Source organism: Leishmania braziliensis, chromosome 33 (genome assembly GCF_000002845.2).
Source record: "Leishmania braziliensis MHOM/BR/75/M2904 complete genome, chromosome 33".
NCBI classification, from domain to species: Eukaryota; Euglenozoa; class Kinetoplastea; order Trypanosomatida; family Trypanosomatidae; genus Leishmania; species Leishmania braziliensis.
The window spans coordinates 538,564-554,025 of record NC_009325.2 but is presented as its reverse complement, the minus strand read 5'-3'; the positions used below and the strand labels follow the sequence as shown (position 1 = coordinate 554,025).

Below are 15,462 nucleotides of genomic sequence, written 5' to 3'. Positions count from 1 at the left end.
AACAATGAGGGAGGGGGGAGAGCGCATTAAGAGAAAAAAGCAGATGACACCGAGCGGTAAAATCACTCAATGGTACTTCCACCTGGATTTTTCGGTGGAAAGCCTCCCGCCCCACGCGTCCATGGTGCAGCGACAAAAGGTAATAGCAGCTGCACTGCTTCACTCGTCTCAGATTACCTGTGAGGTGTCACTGTCGAGCTGACCCCTCAGGCGCAGCAAAAGGCCACCTTTGGGGCCCGCTGTTGCACCGCTACCTTCGAATGGTACCTGGGTTTCCGCGTTTCCCTTGCGAAGTGAAGCATCCACTAGGGGTTTCCTTCGTCGCTTCTGAGAAGCTTCAGCGGAATCCTTCTGATAACTGACTGGACTGTGAGACGTCGGCCATGCTACATGTTGACCCGTTCGGCGCCTCCGCCACAGCAGCTGAACTCCATAGCGCGATACCTTCTCACCGCTTTTCTTTAGCAGCAGCGCCTTATGAACCGCCGGTCGACACCCCCCCCCCCCCCCCAAAGCGGTCGAAATGTATTATCTCAGGCATCTTTCTACTCCACGGGTTTGGCCTCATAAATGCGGCGAAGTAGCTTTGTGCACTTTTATCACAAGTCTCTTCTAGAACCACAAAAAAAAAAGGCTACTGTGGCCACCCTTTTAACGGCCGGGGCGCCCCTGGAGCAAGGGCGGTGCAAACGCCTATACGGTAGTCCTAAACCGGGGGGACCCTTGTTCATTCTCTGCCCGAAAATGTCTTTGCCCGCTCGACTCCGCATAGAATTGGTGACAGATCTTGTACTGCGGTAAAATTAAATCAAGAAACAACACCCATTCCTTCGACTGTAGCTTCGCTCGTCAGCAGCTGTGGCATGCATTTTCCCATAGTCGTACTTGGCTCTTCCTTCCATGCGCCCTTCTTTGTCTCGCTCAATCACCTGTGCGACTTCTTCACTCTTCAACTGCATGCTGTACGGTCTCCGTTTGGGTCTTCTGCACAGAGCGTTATTCGTTCGCTTTCAGCTGCTTCCTACTCTCGAGGCCCCTATCATCATGCCTTTCACATCGTTCGTGGTCTGCGGAGTGTGCGCCATTACGGTGGTAAGCACCTATCGACGAGGAGTATTTGTGAATTTCCGAGCAAGCAGTGCGAATAGCTATGAGCAGCTTCTTCACTGACAATGCATCATGCTGCTTCTCCATGGCGTGAGCCGCTCATGCGGATATCGCACTTGTAAGAAATGCTCGCTCAAACCGTGCATTAGCGACATTAGTGCATTCCCGTGTGTAAACAATGGACCATAGGTCAAGAGCAATGCGGCACCATACGAGTGATTATCACTGATGCACTCGGGCCGAAGGATACTGATGCTCTGCCGAAGAGATATCGGCACTAGGCACATGGCTACGTCTCCATAGCTGTGGAGCGATATATTGACAAGACGAATCTCGTACTCAAACCACAGCGAGCGGGCGAGTGTCTTGGGTAGTGTTGGCAAAGCATTTCTCATCCACTGCCTGTCAATAAATAGCGCCTTTGTCTCACCGATTACCTATTATACTGAGAAGGTCTATCACAGCGAAGGGTTCCATTGGCGGCGTGTAAAACCACAAAGGCAATCGAATGGCACTTGACCTTATAGGGGGGGGGGGGAGGTGGTTGGTGGGATGTGGTGTTGGATCTGTTTTGACCGATAGCTGAATCGGTTTCTTGTATCCGTGGAAAAGGAATCCTGAGTGAGCGCGTGTTTCTCGGAAACCGACTCCTCACTTCCACTTGTGATGTGTGACCGTCTGTGTACCATAATGTTTCCCGATTGGAAATTATGGCCACAGGTCGGCAAATATGTACTCTTGCATCTGTTTCTATGGATTCTTACTTTACTGTTGTCCCTCTATCTCTTCTCCAAATGTATATAGTAACCACACTAAGTGGAGTTCATGCGGCCAGCGACGGAAAAACGCCCACCCACCCAACCCTAGACATGAATCTCTCGGATGTCCGGAACGGACCGGAAGGCCACAGAACGGCGAACCGGTTTCCCTCCGCGGAGGTGTGTGTGTGCTCCGGGAACCGCGGGAGGGTGCGGGTGCCGACCACGGCGTGGACGAACCGCAAGTTGAGCCTACCAACGCAGGAGGCGAGTTGTATTTTTGCGAGTTGTATTTTTTCGTAACATGAATGGCTTTCGTTTCAGGTAAATTTTGAAGTGATTTCTCATTTTTAATTTCTCATTTTTAATCATTGTTCATTGTCTCTTGTTTTTCCTTCCTGATGGCAGGCGCCTGGCGCTAAGCTGTTTTCTCCCTTCCCTGAGAATGGACCCTAACGGTCTTCACCTGGGGACTCGTCCCCGAAGGCGCACGAGATGCACCGTTTTCAAACAGGGTCTCGGCCCTGGTTTTATGCGGATGTCGGACCCAGCGTCGCCCCGAGACTCGGAGTTGGCGAGGTGAAACCTTGAACCGCGACGAGCCAGGTGCGGGAACGGGTTTGGACAGCACAGACCCTCGCGGACGACACGATTGGAAGCGAGTGGGCGCGCCCATCATCCACCCAGTTCCCCTTTCTTTTCAGCCACCCTGTTTTTCTACTTTTGTGCGTTTGTAGTTTTGACTTTGTAGTTTCCTCTGCGATATGGGTTCCCGGTTGTTCCCAGCGATCCCTTCGGGTTCTGTAGCTTCCGTTTTTGTAGATTTGCCGACCGCAGCGCCGCCGGGATTCGTGTACGTGCGTCCCTGCGTGCGCCGCTGGAGCTAGCGCTGGTAGCTTGATTGTTTTTTCGGTGGCTGACCGACTCGTTTCCTTTCTTCTGGCGACTCCCCGCATGTCCGTTTGGCATGCCGCCCTCTGACCGTAATGAATGGGCACCCGGTGGGGGAGGCTTCCCCGGTACCGGTGCCAAGCCATAAGAAAAAGCACACAAAAGAAGTCCAAGACGACTTGATGTGCTCCTCACGCGACCGAGCGCGGTAGAGGGGACCGGCGGCATAATCATGACGCGGCGCCGCGGTCGTGGTTGCGTGCCTGCCTTGCCGCTTCCCAATGGGGTCGCGAAGACTCTCTCCATACCCATCTGCCTTCCACAAATCTTTCTCCCTTCTCGCCCTTTACTTGTCTTCAAGAAATCATATCTTCGCGAGCACCCTATCACACAGGACGGTGGCATTAGGGTTAGGGTTAGGGTTAGGGTTAGGGTTAGGGTTAGGGTTAGGGTTAGGGTTAGGGTTAGGGTTAGGGTTAGGGTTAGCATTCCGTAAGGGAAAGCGCTCAAAAGAAGTCCAAGACGACTTGATGTGCTCCTCACGCGACCGAGCGCGGTAGAGGGGACCGGCGGCATAATCATGACGCGGCGCCGCGGTCGTGGTTGCGTGCCTGCCTTGCCGCTTCCCAATGGGGTCGCGAAGACTCTCTCCATACCCATCTGCCTTCCACAAATCTTTCTCCCTTCTCGCCCTTTACTTGTCTTCAAGAAATCATATCTTCGCGAGCACCCTATCACACAGGACGGTGGCATTCCATGGCGGAGTGTACCATGGTGGGGGCGCGGGCGCCTAAGCCCGGGGTCAGCGGGTTGCGCCCCTGAAGGAGCCAGCGCAGGCGCGATGCGCCGCCGACCGTGCCGGGGAGGGCAGCTGGAGCAGAGGGAACCCGAGACGGCCCTGGCAACGAACAGGTGAACGCAAACAAAAAGCCCACGCAGATGATTTGGGTGCGCCGAATATTTCAGAGAATGCGACTGCAGTACCAAGGGGCAGAGGTGGTGAGGATCCGGCCGAGCTGTGGCCTGTGGCGGATTACCCAATGAAAAATCCAGTGCATCTGTTGCCTTGAGAAGCGAGGTGATCACTGATAGCTAAGATCAGAAGGCAATCGGGGGAGGAGACGCCCACCCACCCAACCCTAGACATGAATCTCTCGGATGTCCGGAACGGACCGGAAGGCCACAGAACGGCGAACCGGTTTCCCTCCGCGGAGGTGTGTGTGTGCTCCGGGAACCGCGGGAGGGTGCGGGTGCCGACCACGGCGTGGACGAACCGCAAGTTGAGCCTACCAACGCAGGAGGCGAGTTGTATTTTGCGAGTTGTATCTTTTCCTAACATGAATGGCTTTCGTTTTCAGATAATTTTTCAAGTGATTTCTCATTTTTAATTTCTCATTTTTAATCATTGTTCATTGTCTCTTGTTTTTCCTTCCTGATGGCAGGCGCCTGGCGCTAAGCTGTTTTCTCCCTTCCCTGAGAATGGACCCTAACGGTCTTCACCTGGGGACTCGTCCCCGAAGGCGCACGAGATGCACCGTTTTCAAACCGGGTCTCGGCCCTGGTTTATGCGGATGTCGGACCCAGCGTCGCCCCGAGACTCGGAGTTGGCGAGGTAAACATTTGAACCGCGACGAGCCAGGTGCGGGAACGGGTTTGGACAGCACAGACCCTCGCGGACGACACGATTGGAAGCGAGTGGGCGCGCCCATCATCCACCCAGTTCCCCTTTCTTTTCAGCCCACCCTGTTTTTCTACCTTTGTGCGTTTGTAGTTTTGACTTTGTAGTTTCCTCTGCGGCATGGGTTCCCGATTGTTCCCAGCGATCCCTTCGGGTTCTGTAGCTTCCGTTTTTGTAGATTTGGCGACCGCAGCGCCGCCGGGATTCGTGTACGTGCGTCCCTGCGTGCGCCGCTGGAGCTAGCGCTGGTAGCTTGATTGTTTTTTCGGTGGCTGACCGACTCGTTTCCTTTCTTCTGGCGACTCCCCGCATGTCCGTTTGGCATGCCGCCCTCTGACCGTAATGAATGGGCGCCCGGTGGGGGAGGCTTCCCCGGTACCGGTGCCAAGCCATAAGAAAAAGCACACAAAAGAAGTCCAAGACGACTTGATGTGCTCCTCACGCGACCGAGCGCGGTAGAGGGGACCGGCGGCATAATCATGACGCGGCGCCGCGGTCGTGGTTGCGTGCCTGCCTTGCCGCTTCCCAATGGGGTCGCGAAGACTCTCTCCATACCCATCTGCCTTCCACAAACCTTTCTCCCTTCTCGCCCTTTATTTGTCTTCAAGAAATCAATATCTTCGCGAGCACCCTATCACTCAGGACGGTGGCATTAGGGTTAGGGTTAGGGTTAGGGTCCATGAGTTTTGGGGTTAGGGTTAGGGTTAGGGTTAGGGTTAGGGTTAGGGTTAGGGTTAGGGTTAGGGTTACCATTAGGTTTAGGTTTAGGGTTAGGGTTAGGCTTAGGCTTAGGGTTAGGGTTAGGATTAGGGTTACGGTTACGCCTACGGCTATGGCGGCGCTCCTCAACAGGGCGACAGTGACGTCGGACGCAACCTTCTTTGGAGAGGGTTGCGCCGCGCACCGAGAACGCCTTTGGTTGGGCGCCAGGTGAGTTCACCGAGATGAATTCGGCAGGTGGCCCGGGGTCTGGTGCCACAAGCGGCAGTGGTTGTGGCAAGAGCTTTATCTGGTGCTCAACAGTAGTTGCATTGGAGGATGCTAAATGATCCTTGGCGCTTGTACTAGTGTTGGCGGGTGTCACCGTATTGGGGGGTGGCTCCGCCTCCCCCACGAGTGACGCGTTGCGGGAAGCGTCCTCCTTCGAGGTAAAGATTGGCTCTTCATCGGAATAGAAAAGGTGGGACATGTCCACAGCCGTAAGCTATCGCGTGTGTGTGTGTCGCTCCGGAAGTCTTGTCCGTTGCTTTACATGTTTTTTCTTTGCTTTTGTTTGGCGTCAGAGGCGTGTCGATGGTGAGCCCCTTTGTGTGCTCCGTTGCCGTAGGTGCAGTGGCAGTCACTCGCACGACGAGACCTCAACAGGCAAATGCGCTTCACTAAGAGAGAGAAGACATACACACTGCTGCAGCGCCGGTAGGGCACCACACAGCGTAAGAGAGGGTGTCAGAATAAAGTGCATGAACGCTTTTCCCCTTGTCGGAGCCCAGTCCGACAGAGAAGAGGTGCTCCGCTCCGCGCTAGACCCAGCCTGTCCCACGCCCGCCTCGGGGTGCGGAGCAGCGGTCGACACGCACATTGCTGTAATGCGCCGACTCGGCGATGCAAGCACAGCCCCTGCCTCAAACTCCACCCACCCACCCACCTGCTCCGCAGACCGCCTCACAGATGCTCCTGCGGTGCCGGTCGTCGCCTGGTGCATCCCTCGGGGTGACACGCAGGCGTTCCACACCAATAGACGGCGAGGGAAGGGTGGGGTGCATTCGAGTCAGGTCCGCACTCTGCCCGTCATGTGGACGGCACAAGCGGGTCCACTGTCGCAGGTCTCTCCGACGCAACGCCGCCCAGGACCTGACCACTGACGTTAGCGGCGATGCATCGCCCTGACCGCCCCACGGGGTGAGGTACTCAGCCCTCATACCGCGGTGAGCGAGACCCCGGTATCAGGGGAGCCAAAACATCTTTTCCACTGTGTCACTTTTGCTCTTCAACACGTAATCCTGCCACGCACCAGTCCGCTGGCATGCGCACACGCGGCCACACCTCGCCTGCCTCCGCCGCGCCACTGCTGAATCCTCGTCGTCTGGGGAGAGCCGTCCCGCCGCTGAATCGGGCCATGCGTCTCACGGACTCGTCTCGTTCCTCCTCGCTTCTCCCCCCGGTGCGTGCTGCGCGATGGGTGCCGGGCCTGCCTGGGTGCACTGCACGCCTCGATCCGAGAGCGCTGCCCCCGGGATCCTGCTCTGGCGCGGGGGTCGCGACGCCTGCCGTGCGGGTGGCGGGCGTGGTGTGGGCGCGTGGGGGATGGGCTGGGAAAATGGGGGCCGGTCACCGGCGGGCCCGGTGGTGTGACCCAGGGCGCGCCCGTCGTGCTCCCGGTACCCAGCAGAGGAAGCCCGCGCTGCTATGCGGCGGCGGAAGATGACATCATTCTTCGCACCCTGGTTGCTTGGCGGCATCCCGCTTTCCTGGCGCAGGTGGTGGCGCGCGCCGCCCCGGCTCACCACGGGATGCGGAGAGGCGCATCGAACACCGCCCCAGTGCGCACAAACGGCTGCTGGACGCCGCAGCCGGGCCTCTTGTGCACCCCGTTGCGTACCCGCGCCTGCCCCTCAGCCGCGCGCGCGACGACACTGCGCTGGAAGAGCTCCCCGAAGAGAGTCCTTGCGGCGCCATTCGGCTGCCCGGCCTCCGCCGGTTGAAGCTCAAATGGCGTGACGCCGTACTCGTGCTGCTGCCACCTCCACTCCGCGTACTTTGGCGCTGGCCGTAGCGCCTTGCAGAACTTGTACGTGGTGGTGTCCGCGTTCGCCTTCTCCCGGAACGGGGGCGGGGTCGGGTTGGCGGCTGTTACGCGGGTCGGGCGCGTGGGGTTGGCTGGGCCTGCAGCGTCGTAGTGGGGGCCGCGCGGGGGCGTGTGGAACTTCGTGATGTGCCTCACCAGGCCGCGGGCGGTGTCTGGGTGGCCCTCATCGGCCCAACAAACCCGCCTGCGGGGCGGTGCCCCGGCCGGCTTTGGCGGGACCGGCGCCGAGGCGGCGGCAATGTTGTCGACGAGCGGGCCGCCATTCTCAGCTACAGCAGCGGCCGTCCCATCGGCCTCGACCTCCGGCGCCTCGGCGGGAAAGAAATCGCCCTCGACAAGGTGCGTGTGATGTCCCTCGTAAGCAACCAACTCCGCCTCCACCACGTCCTCGGCACCATCGTTCACTGCCACCAGCGAACGTGGCTGCAGCTCCGCCACGCTCATGGAGCCTGCTGCGGCGTGCGCGACGAGCCGAGGAGTTGACAGATGCCACAGAATAGAGAGAGGAGAGGCGGGGTTGAGTGAGAGCTGCCCGTCGTAGCTGCATCGATCGCGTCATGTGATAAGAAGGGTATGCGTGTGAGGGAGAGAAAAGAGGGCAAAGAGACGGCACACCTGCGTAATGGCATCATCGGAGCAAACGACAGGTAAAGCGCCCTGCAAAACAGGCTCCCCTCCCCCCACGTCGCGGCTCAGGCTACGTGACACCAACACGCTCTGTAGTCTCACGGGATGTCACCGTGTACGGGTGTGGGGGGGGGGGGGGAGGGAGGGAGGGAGTGCGCATTCTCACTTTAAAGCGACGTGCCAACGGATGTTGACATGGCCGGTTGAGGTTGTCTGCAAACGGCAGCCGCTTTTGTTTTGCCATTCCCCCTTTTCAGAGGGCTGGCAAGAGAAAGGGAGAGCGGATCGCGCGAGGGCGCACAGCACCGCCTCTCTCACGTTGTGCTTGTTCATTGCTGCTCTACATGCGCCTTGGGCGAGCTTCTTCTCATTGCGGTGCTGGCAGCATTGCTAGGCGTTCTCCATAAGTTCGCACCGAGTGCGTGCCATGTTTCCCCCGCTGCGTGCCCCACCACCTCGGGCAGAGAGGCGAGCACAACAGGCTTAATGCGCAGAGTTAGGGTGCGGCAGAGAGAAGCATGTTTACAATACTCGCACGGGTGTAGTTTCGTACCACGGCAAACATACACGCAATGAGAAGGCAAATAGACGGAGATTTAGTGTTCTCGGGGGAGAGAGCGAAAATGAAGGCGCTCTGGTGAGTGCGCTCTCCGACGAAGGCGCTCAACAAGAGATAAGGGAAAGGGAGAGGGGGGGGGGAATACAAGAAGAGCACGCAGAAGCCTGCGCCAACCCAAATAATGGGAGCTTGTTGAGAGAAGCATCAGCAAAAGGAAGGGGAAAAGAGAAGGTGCGCTATGTCTTAGGCAGCAAACCCATGCCAACGCTGCCCCGGCCACACGGGCCCCAAAGGCAACTGCGAGTTGAGGGGGGGGGGGGGCTCCACATGGCACGGCGCTAACGAGACATACGGAGCGCTAATAGAGGGAAAAGAGGAAAAAATTAATGCGCGCTGAAATCTGCGCACAGTGGAAAAAAGGCGAAACGTAAAGCACGCGCGTTGTCCTCGAGGCACTGAACTCGCGCTACGGCAAAGACAGCAGTGTTGGATCCCTGCACATGTGTGTGAAGTTAACGAAAACACGCTCCTCGTTGAACCACAGCTCCACCAACTCCTTCCGGAGAGCATTCGTCACGGATTCCCGTGCCCGGCTGTCGTGCCGCGCGGCCACCATCCACGAGTAATAGTGGCGATGAGCCGCGAACCACTTGTGCTTGGGAGCTCCGGCGTAGTGTATAAATGGAATACGAACGACGTCAGGGTCTTCCTCAGCTTCATTTTGGAAGCCTCTCGACCTGTCCTCTGCGGTCGCCGAGCGCCACAGCAGCGGCGGTGTCACGAGGGCGCCGCCACGCGTCGTCTGTAGGTGCTCCAGTGAGTGACCCTGAGGCTCGTTCTCGCCCAGCAGTAGTTCGGCCTTGCTCCAGGTCCACCAACGGTTGCTGCCCAGGGACTGCTCCTCCAGGTACTTGCTGGGGTGGAGCAGAGTCGGGTTGCGCATCTTTGTCGGTGCGAGAACTGCCATCTCTGACCGCCTGTCCAGACCAACAAGGCCTGGTGGCCCGTAGCGGTCATCGTACGGGACTGGCGGCGTCCGCCTCGAAAGCGGAGGCCCAGCCAACAGGTTGTGCTCAACCTCGTACAGGCGCCCCCGCACATATATTTGGCCTAACACGCCTTGGTCACACCACCACTCAGATGTGCGGTCCCGCCCCGCATCCTCGATCGGCGTCTCTGTCGCCGTGTACGTTGCAACGGCCTTTGCCAGCCGGCGCAGCGCCCACACGCGTGACACGTGCATGCCGCCATTCAGCAGCACGGTCGGGCTGGACTTGCTCACAACGGTGACGTTGTAGAAGAGCGGATCGTCGCGAGACCGCTTCGCCTGGGTCGTATACGGTGACGCCGCGTTCGGGTTGCCTAGCATGTCGTCCACCATCCACTGTTGCTTGCCCGTGAAGGACTTCTTGAGTTGACTCCGCAGCGTTTTGGCGGACACGCCTGCGTAGGATGCTGCCTTATGCACGTCGATGCTCGAAGCGTGGTTGCGCGCCACCTCGACCATGCAGTCCAGCGTCGCATAGGCCAGAGGGCACTGCACAAAGCTTTCAGAGTGCTGACCCCACCAGCACACGTTCTCGGCGCTGTGCACCACAGGCGGCATCTGCAGCAAAGGGCGCTTCACACCTGCGGTGCCATTGTGCATCTCGTCTTGAAGGCGCTGCATGTACAGGGGCGCCTTCTTCTCCCCATAGTCTTCCCATGCCCGGACGGCTGCAACGTCTAAATCGCTTTCCTGCTCCGGGGAAAAGCGCGCGAACTTCCCGAGGAAGGGGAGAAAGTCGGCTCCAGTCCAGTAAACGTCGCTGTCCATTGTGACGACGATGTCTTCGTCGTGCAGCTCCTCGCGCTCGATAAAGTTGAGATACCTTTCGAAGCGCCGGACATGTGAGTAGGTGGCGTTGAAGCCGGTTACCGGTATGCTGAAGCCCGCCAGCGCCGCAGAGCCTACCGCGGTGCACAGTCTCCAATCTACCACATTGGAGACGATCTGAAAGCGAACGCGTGTGCGGCGCTCACGACGGATGCCGTGGCTCGCTAGGTACGCCTCGATCTCCGCCTCCAGCGCTTCTTGACGGCGTGAGCGACTATGCACCGCGGCGGGGACGGTTTCCGTCGAGGTGTTAGCAACGCCAATCCCACCACCACGGGGAAACGGCGCCACAAACGCAGCGTTTTGTCGATACACTGCGGCTTTAGAGCGGTACGGGATGGCAAGGTCGCTGCCATCCAGTATCCACGCGTAGTTACGCGGCGTTAACAGCACGGCCGCCGTGACTAAGAGCGCCACGGCAAAAGCGCTAACGAGTGGCACAGCGCGCCCATTGAATAGGCCGGCGCAACGCCTCCATGAGCGGCTCAGTCGCCGGCGGTGAGAATGTGCCACGCCTCTATGAAACGTCTGCGCCATGGACGACCCTAATTCATGAGCAGCCTCGTTTTATGACGCTGTGAAGCAATGTCGGATGTTGCGTTGAAGTGCAGTTAGCCGTGTGCAATGCGAGTGTCTGTCACAGTGTGGTGCATCCGAGTAAAGGGGGAGGAGGATGGACAGCGGGAGCCTTTTGCGCATGCATGCAGATATATAGAGCGCAGGTGCGTGTGCACACACGCGACAAATTATTCCCCGTGCAGACGCAGAAGCGTTGGTGGGCAACCCCCGCGTGTTTGTCACGCTTTCATAGAGATGGCGCGCGGGGTTTTAGGAGGCGTGAACTATTCTTTCCTTTCAACGTGCACCTTAGCCACGGACCACCCTGCAGGTATGCGCACACGCGGCCACACCTCGCCTGCCTCCGCCGCGGCATCCCGTGGCATGGCGTGGGGGTTCCTCCCCCTGGGGTGTGGCGGGCCCGGTGGTGTGACCCGGGGCGTGCCCGTCGTGCTCCCAGCGCCCGCGCTACCCCAGCCCACTCGGCCGGCCGCAGGAGACGCCACATGTTCTGCACCCGCGCGCCTTGCTGCTGATCGGCCTGCGCCTCCTCGCGCCCTTTCCGCTCATAACGCGTGCCAACGCGTCGCACACGGTCTTCCTCGACCAGTCTGTCGGCAGGTGAAACAGGAGCTTGAGGGGCATCATGATGGCACTATACATGCACAGGCCCCACACAGATTGGGTGGAGATACACGGCTTGCGCACCTTCACGGCTACCCTCTGCGGCTCCGGCGAGGAGCCGTCTGTCAGCGGCGGAAGCCGCCCTTGGTGCCCCTGCGCAATCGGCGCCGAGGCCACTGGTGCCTCGTCAAAGCGAGCAAGCAGCTCCTCAATTTCCCTGCCGGTTTCGGCGCAGATGGTCTTTCGAACCTCTGCGATCGCAACAGGTGGTGCCCGGCCCAACAGCACATTGAGCACGTCCGTGTACTCGCGCGGGAGCACGTGACCCATGGAGTTCAGGCCTTGTCCTACCTTGCTGTAGAGCCCTTCATTTTTGAGGCACGCGTCGAGGACGACGCATGCGATGCGGCTGTGCGTGACAGACAGTTCCTCGAGCGTGTCAGGGGTAGTGAACTCGTATATGCGCACAACGGTGCCAAAGGCGCCCCACATTTTTCTTGCGGCTGCAGTTGGCTGCGGATGCCGTATCGGGATGATGGATGCGTGTGTAGGTGCACCTAACTGGTGGCTTCAGCGCTGCAGCCGCACGATGGGAGCATAGGGAGCTGAGAGGGGGCGGAAGGGCTTGAGCAATATCGCGGAGTGCTTGTGTGCGTGAATACATGTAAAAGGGCTAGGAGAAGCGAGACGGCACGCAGCTGCTGCACGCCGCGACGGCGGCTCTGGCGCAGACCTATGACGCTTGCACGTGCAGGGTCGAAGAGGCATGCGTGTGGGCCACGCAGCGCAGCAGTGGGGAGTAGCAGCAGCCACTCAGAAGCAAGAAGCGTTTACACGGCGTGGAAAAGAGAGAGGATTGAGAGAGGGAAGCGCAGAAACGAGCGTATGAGGGGAGTAGTGTGGCTGACAGAAGGCCGCTTCTTTGTTTTCGTGTGCTGAGAGGTCACTGAGGCGGGAAAGTCTCCACACTGCTCCCAGAGAGAGAGAGGGCACCATACCACACTCTGCTGAGATATCTTGACGCATGAAGCACACCCCCCTCCCGTTCTACGCGGCAACTCGTTTGATTTGAGAATAATGGCTAGAAGCTGCAGGGGTGAGTAGGGCGGGGAGCGGTGAGGGGCGAGGGGTGTGTGTAATAGCCAGAGAGAGAGCCCTACCATCACCTCTCTTGCTCCCCCACACCCTCATCTGCCTCCAACTTCATTTGGTGCGGGTCAGGCAACAAACCACGCAGGGACGGAGGTATAAAGAACAGCCTTTCCGCCGGAGCGAACGAGAAAAGAGAGAAAGACAAGGGTAACCCAAGATGGCAAAGCAGAGTGCGTACGCGCAGGAGGTGCGTGAAAGGACCCAGCGAAAAAAAGAAATGCGCAGGGGGAGTGGAAGAGGCAAGAATGGTGGGAGGGCGATATCAGGTCGGCGATTGTGGCGTGGTGGGGTCGATTGCCCCTGTGAGAGAGAAAACACCAAGAAAGAGACGGTGGAACAGACAAGCAGCAAAGCGTTTCGAGTCGCTGCGGTTGTGGTTGATGACGCTCTCTCTTTTTCCCCCTCCCCCCTTCCCTCCCCCACGCACCTGCACGAGACGAAGTGAAGAGCATGTCACGCACAACGCATTACGACGAGTGCGGAGAGCGGGAGTAGAGGGGGCTGAGCTCACTCCACGGAGCAGCCGAGGGCACTGCCGTCCTCAGCTTGGGTGTGCCCGTTTGTCTGCCCAGAGGTGACTTCTGCTTTTGCCGCTCAAGACGCAAAGTCGGCGCCACCTCCAGCGCCACAGACTCCGTGTGGCCAATGACGCTGTGCTTGCTCTCCGAGTAGGCAGCCTTGCTCGGGCGGCCAGCAAGGCCGAGGGCGGAGGAGGTGTTCACAATGCAGCCCCAACAGGGGTATGTGAAGGATGGAGCTAACGTCTACATCGATGATGCCGAATTAGTCCTCCACCGCAGGCGCCTCAGCCAGCGTAGCGGACAAGAAAGTCGGCGCAGCCCCCCATGCCTGGTGAACGGGCTGTACCATCGCTGTCGTGGAGGCCCCGCCCTTCATATTTCCGCGGCCACCGCTTTGATTCGATTGAGTATTTCCGCAGACGGGGTCTCGCGACCCCCACACACGGCGACACTGCGTCTGACCATGGCAAGCTCGCCGCAGACGGCTTTGCCAATGTTGCTAAGATTGCCTTTGGCGAGGAGGCATGTCTGCTGCATTAAATCGCTTTCCGCAAAGTGACGATACGGCCTGCGTGTGAGCGCAAAGGGAGCGCGATGCGGCACAAATCCGGTGGCGACTGTGCAGCGTGTGCGCGTCTGGGAGCGAATGCTCGTCGATGAGGCAGCGTGAGAGGGGGAGGAGGTTTGGTGGGTAGCGTAGGCGGAGGGGAGTGAGGAGGAGAGAAGAAGAGCACGGGAAAAGAGTTCCAAGGCAAAGAAGAGAAGAATGCGAGGCCCGCCGCAGGGACCGCACAGCTCAACGTAGGTTGCCGCAACGTCCGCTACCTCCCCCCCTTCGGAGTATAAGAGCATAGAGGGTTTATTCCCGTTCCCCTTCACGGGCATCGAGGAGACATGAGCGCATCATGCGCGGAGTTGTCGCCGTCATGATACTTCGCCGCCTTCCTGTTGTATGGCTGGTCTGGGCGCCACAGATGCCCGCCCCCGGCTGGTGAAAAGCAGGAGGTGGGGCGTCAGTGGCAGACGTCTTTCATGTGCGCATCTCTGTGCTTCCCCAAAGTGCCGCTCCTCTCTTCTGCGGCAGCACCGCCCACGCTTTAGGAGGCGTCACGGTAGCGGCACTCGATCAAGTCAATGCGCTCGGGGTCGACGCCGTGCTGCAGGAGCTTCGCCGCTACAAGCAAGGCAGGGTGTGTCATGTCACGCCCGACAGGCTGCTGTCGTTGCAGTGGCGAGCCGACAAGGTGGGCCGTCGCCGACAGCGCGTCGAGCTGCTGTGCGGACACTCCGTACGAGGTAGGGCTGCCTGCGTCAACGGAGCTGTCAGGGGACGACAGAGTCGAGGGCGACCCTGCGTGGGGGAAGCGGGGCATCGCGGCTGAGGGGGTGAGAACCGGGGTGGGGGTGGTTCTTTGTGCTGTGTCGACGAGCCCTCGGAGTCCTGCAGCCCCCCTTCCCCCGAGAGATCCATGCCTGGTGTCGGCATCAGCCTTTACCCATCTACTCTGCAGATCCGACGAGCGTGCCTATACGCGCCCGTGTGCGTTTGTCAGGGATGGGATGGCACTTCGCCTTCGTGAAGCCGTACGAGTGCGCGCCTGAGTGGTGGCGGGTGGCGGAGACCGTGAGCACGAAAAAGTGGAGGAGCACGCATAGTGGAGGGGGAGGGGGTGCGGATTGCGGTGAGCACAGACACGAAGAAAAACACCCCCAAACCGCAATCACGAAGAGAAGCGAGAGAGAGAGACGGCTGCGGTGGGCTCTCTCTCATGGCAACGACGACGGAGAGGCTCTATAAGAGGGGCATTAGCGAGCCTGTGAATCTGCGTGCACCCATCAGCGCGTCACACTGAACGACCCTCTTGGCTCATGGTATTTGAGTAGGTGGTGAGTACGTGACGTCAACGTGTCCATGTGGAGGGCAGGCACAGAGCACAGCGGCAGGACCTCCATCCTCACCACTCCACCGCCGGACCCCTGGGCTTGCTCCTCCAGAACGTGGCCCTGCGCCAGCCAGGTAGGACGATAGGTGCACCGTTTGTGGACCCCGCTCGCGTGTGTAGTGTGGTAGATCACGGAGTAACCATCGCGGCTCTGAATAGGCCTAGCGTAGAGGCGCACCACACTCTCTGGATCATGAATGTCGCTGGGCGGTCGTCGCGCCTGTATTCGCCTCCACACGACGGAATCCAAGATAGCCGAGTTTGCACTCAGGGTCCCGCAGGGTTCCGCTCTGGGCCCTCGCTGCTTCCTCATTGCGGTGGACTTGCTGGGCGTGGTGCTCAACAACACACCCGGGCTGCAT

At 59.2% G+C, this 15,462-nt stretch overlaps 3 protein-coding genes across 3 annotated transcripts; all 3 read right to left on the bottom strand.

Moving 5' to 3' along the window:
* Positions 1–6,934: 6,934 nt before the first annotated feature.
* Positions 6,935–7,684, bottom strand: LBRM_33_1570 (conserved hypothetical protein; the record flags this gene model as incomplete). Its single annotated transcript, XM_001567875.1, has 1 exon — positions 6,935–7,684. One exon carries the CDS (start codon positions 7,682–7,684, stop codon positions 6,935–6,937), a length of 750 nt encoding a protein of 249 aa, XP_001567925.1.
* A 1,208-nt stretch (positions 7,685–8,892) lies between these two features.
* On the bottom strand, positions 8,893–10,839 carry LBRM_33_1560 (putative expression-site associated gene (ESAG3); the record flags this gene model as incomplete). Its single annotated transcript, XM_001567874.2, has 1 exon — positions 8,893–10,839. The coding sequence occupies one exon, from the start codon at positions 10,837–10,839 to the stop codon at positions 8,893–8,895; it is 1,947 nt and encodes a 648-aa protein (XP_001567924.2).
* A 489-nt stretch (positions 10,840–11,328) lies between these two features.
* Positions 11,329–11,976, bottom strand: LBRM_33_1550 (putative ABC transporter; the record flags this gene model as incomplete). The annotated part of the gene is made up of 1 exon (XM_001567873.2): positions 11,329–11,976. One exon carries the CDS (start codon positions 11,974–11,976, stop codon positions 11,329–11,331), a length of 648 nt encoding a protein of 215 aa, XP_001567923.2.
* Between the last annotated feature and the right edge of the window lie 3,486 nt (positions 11,977–15,462).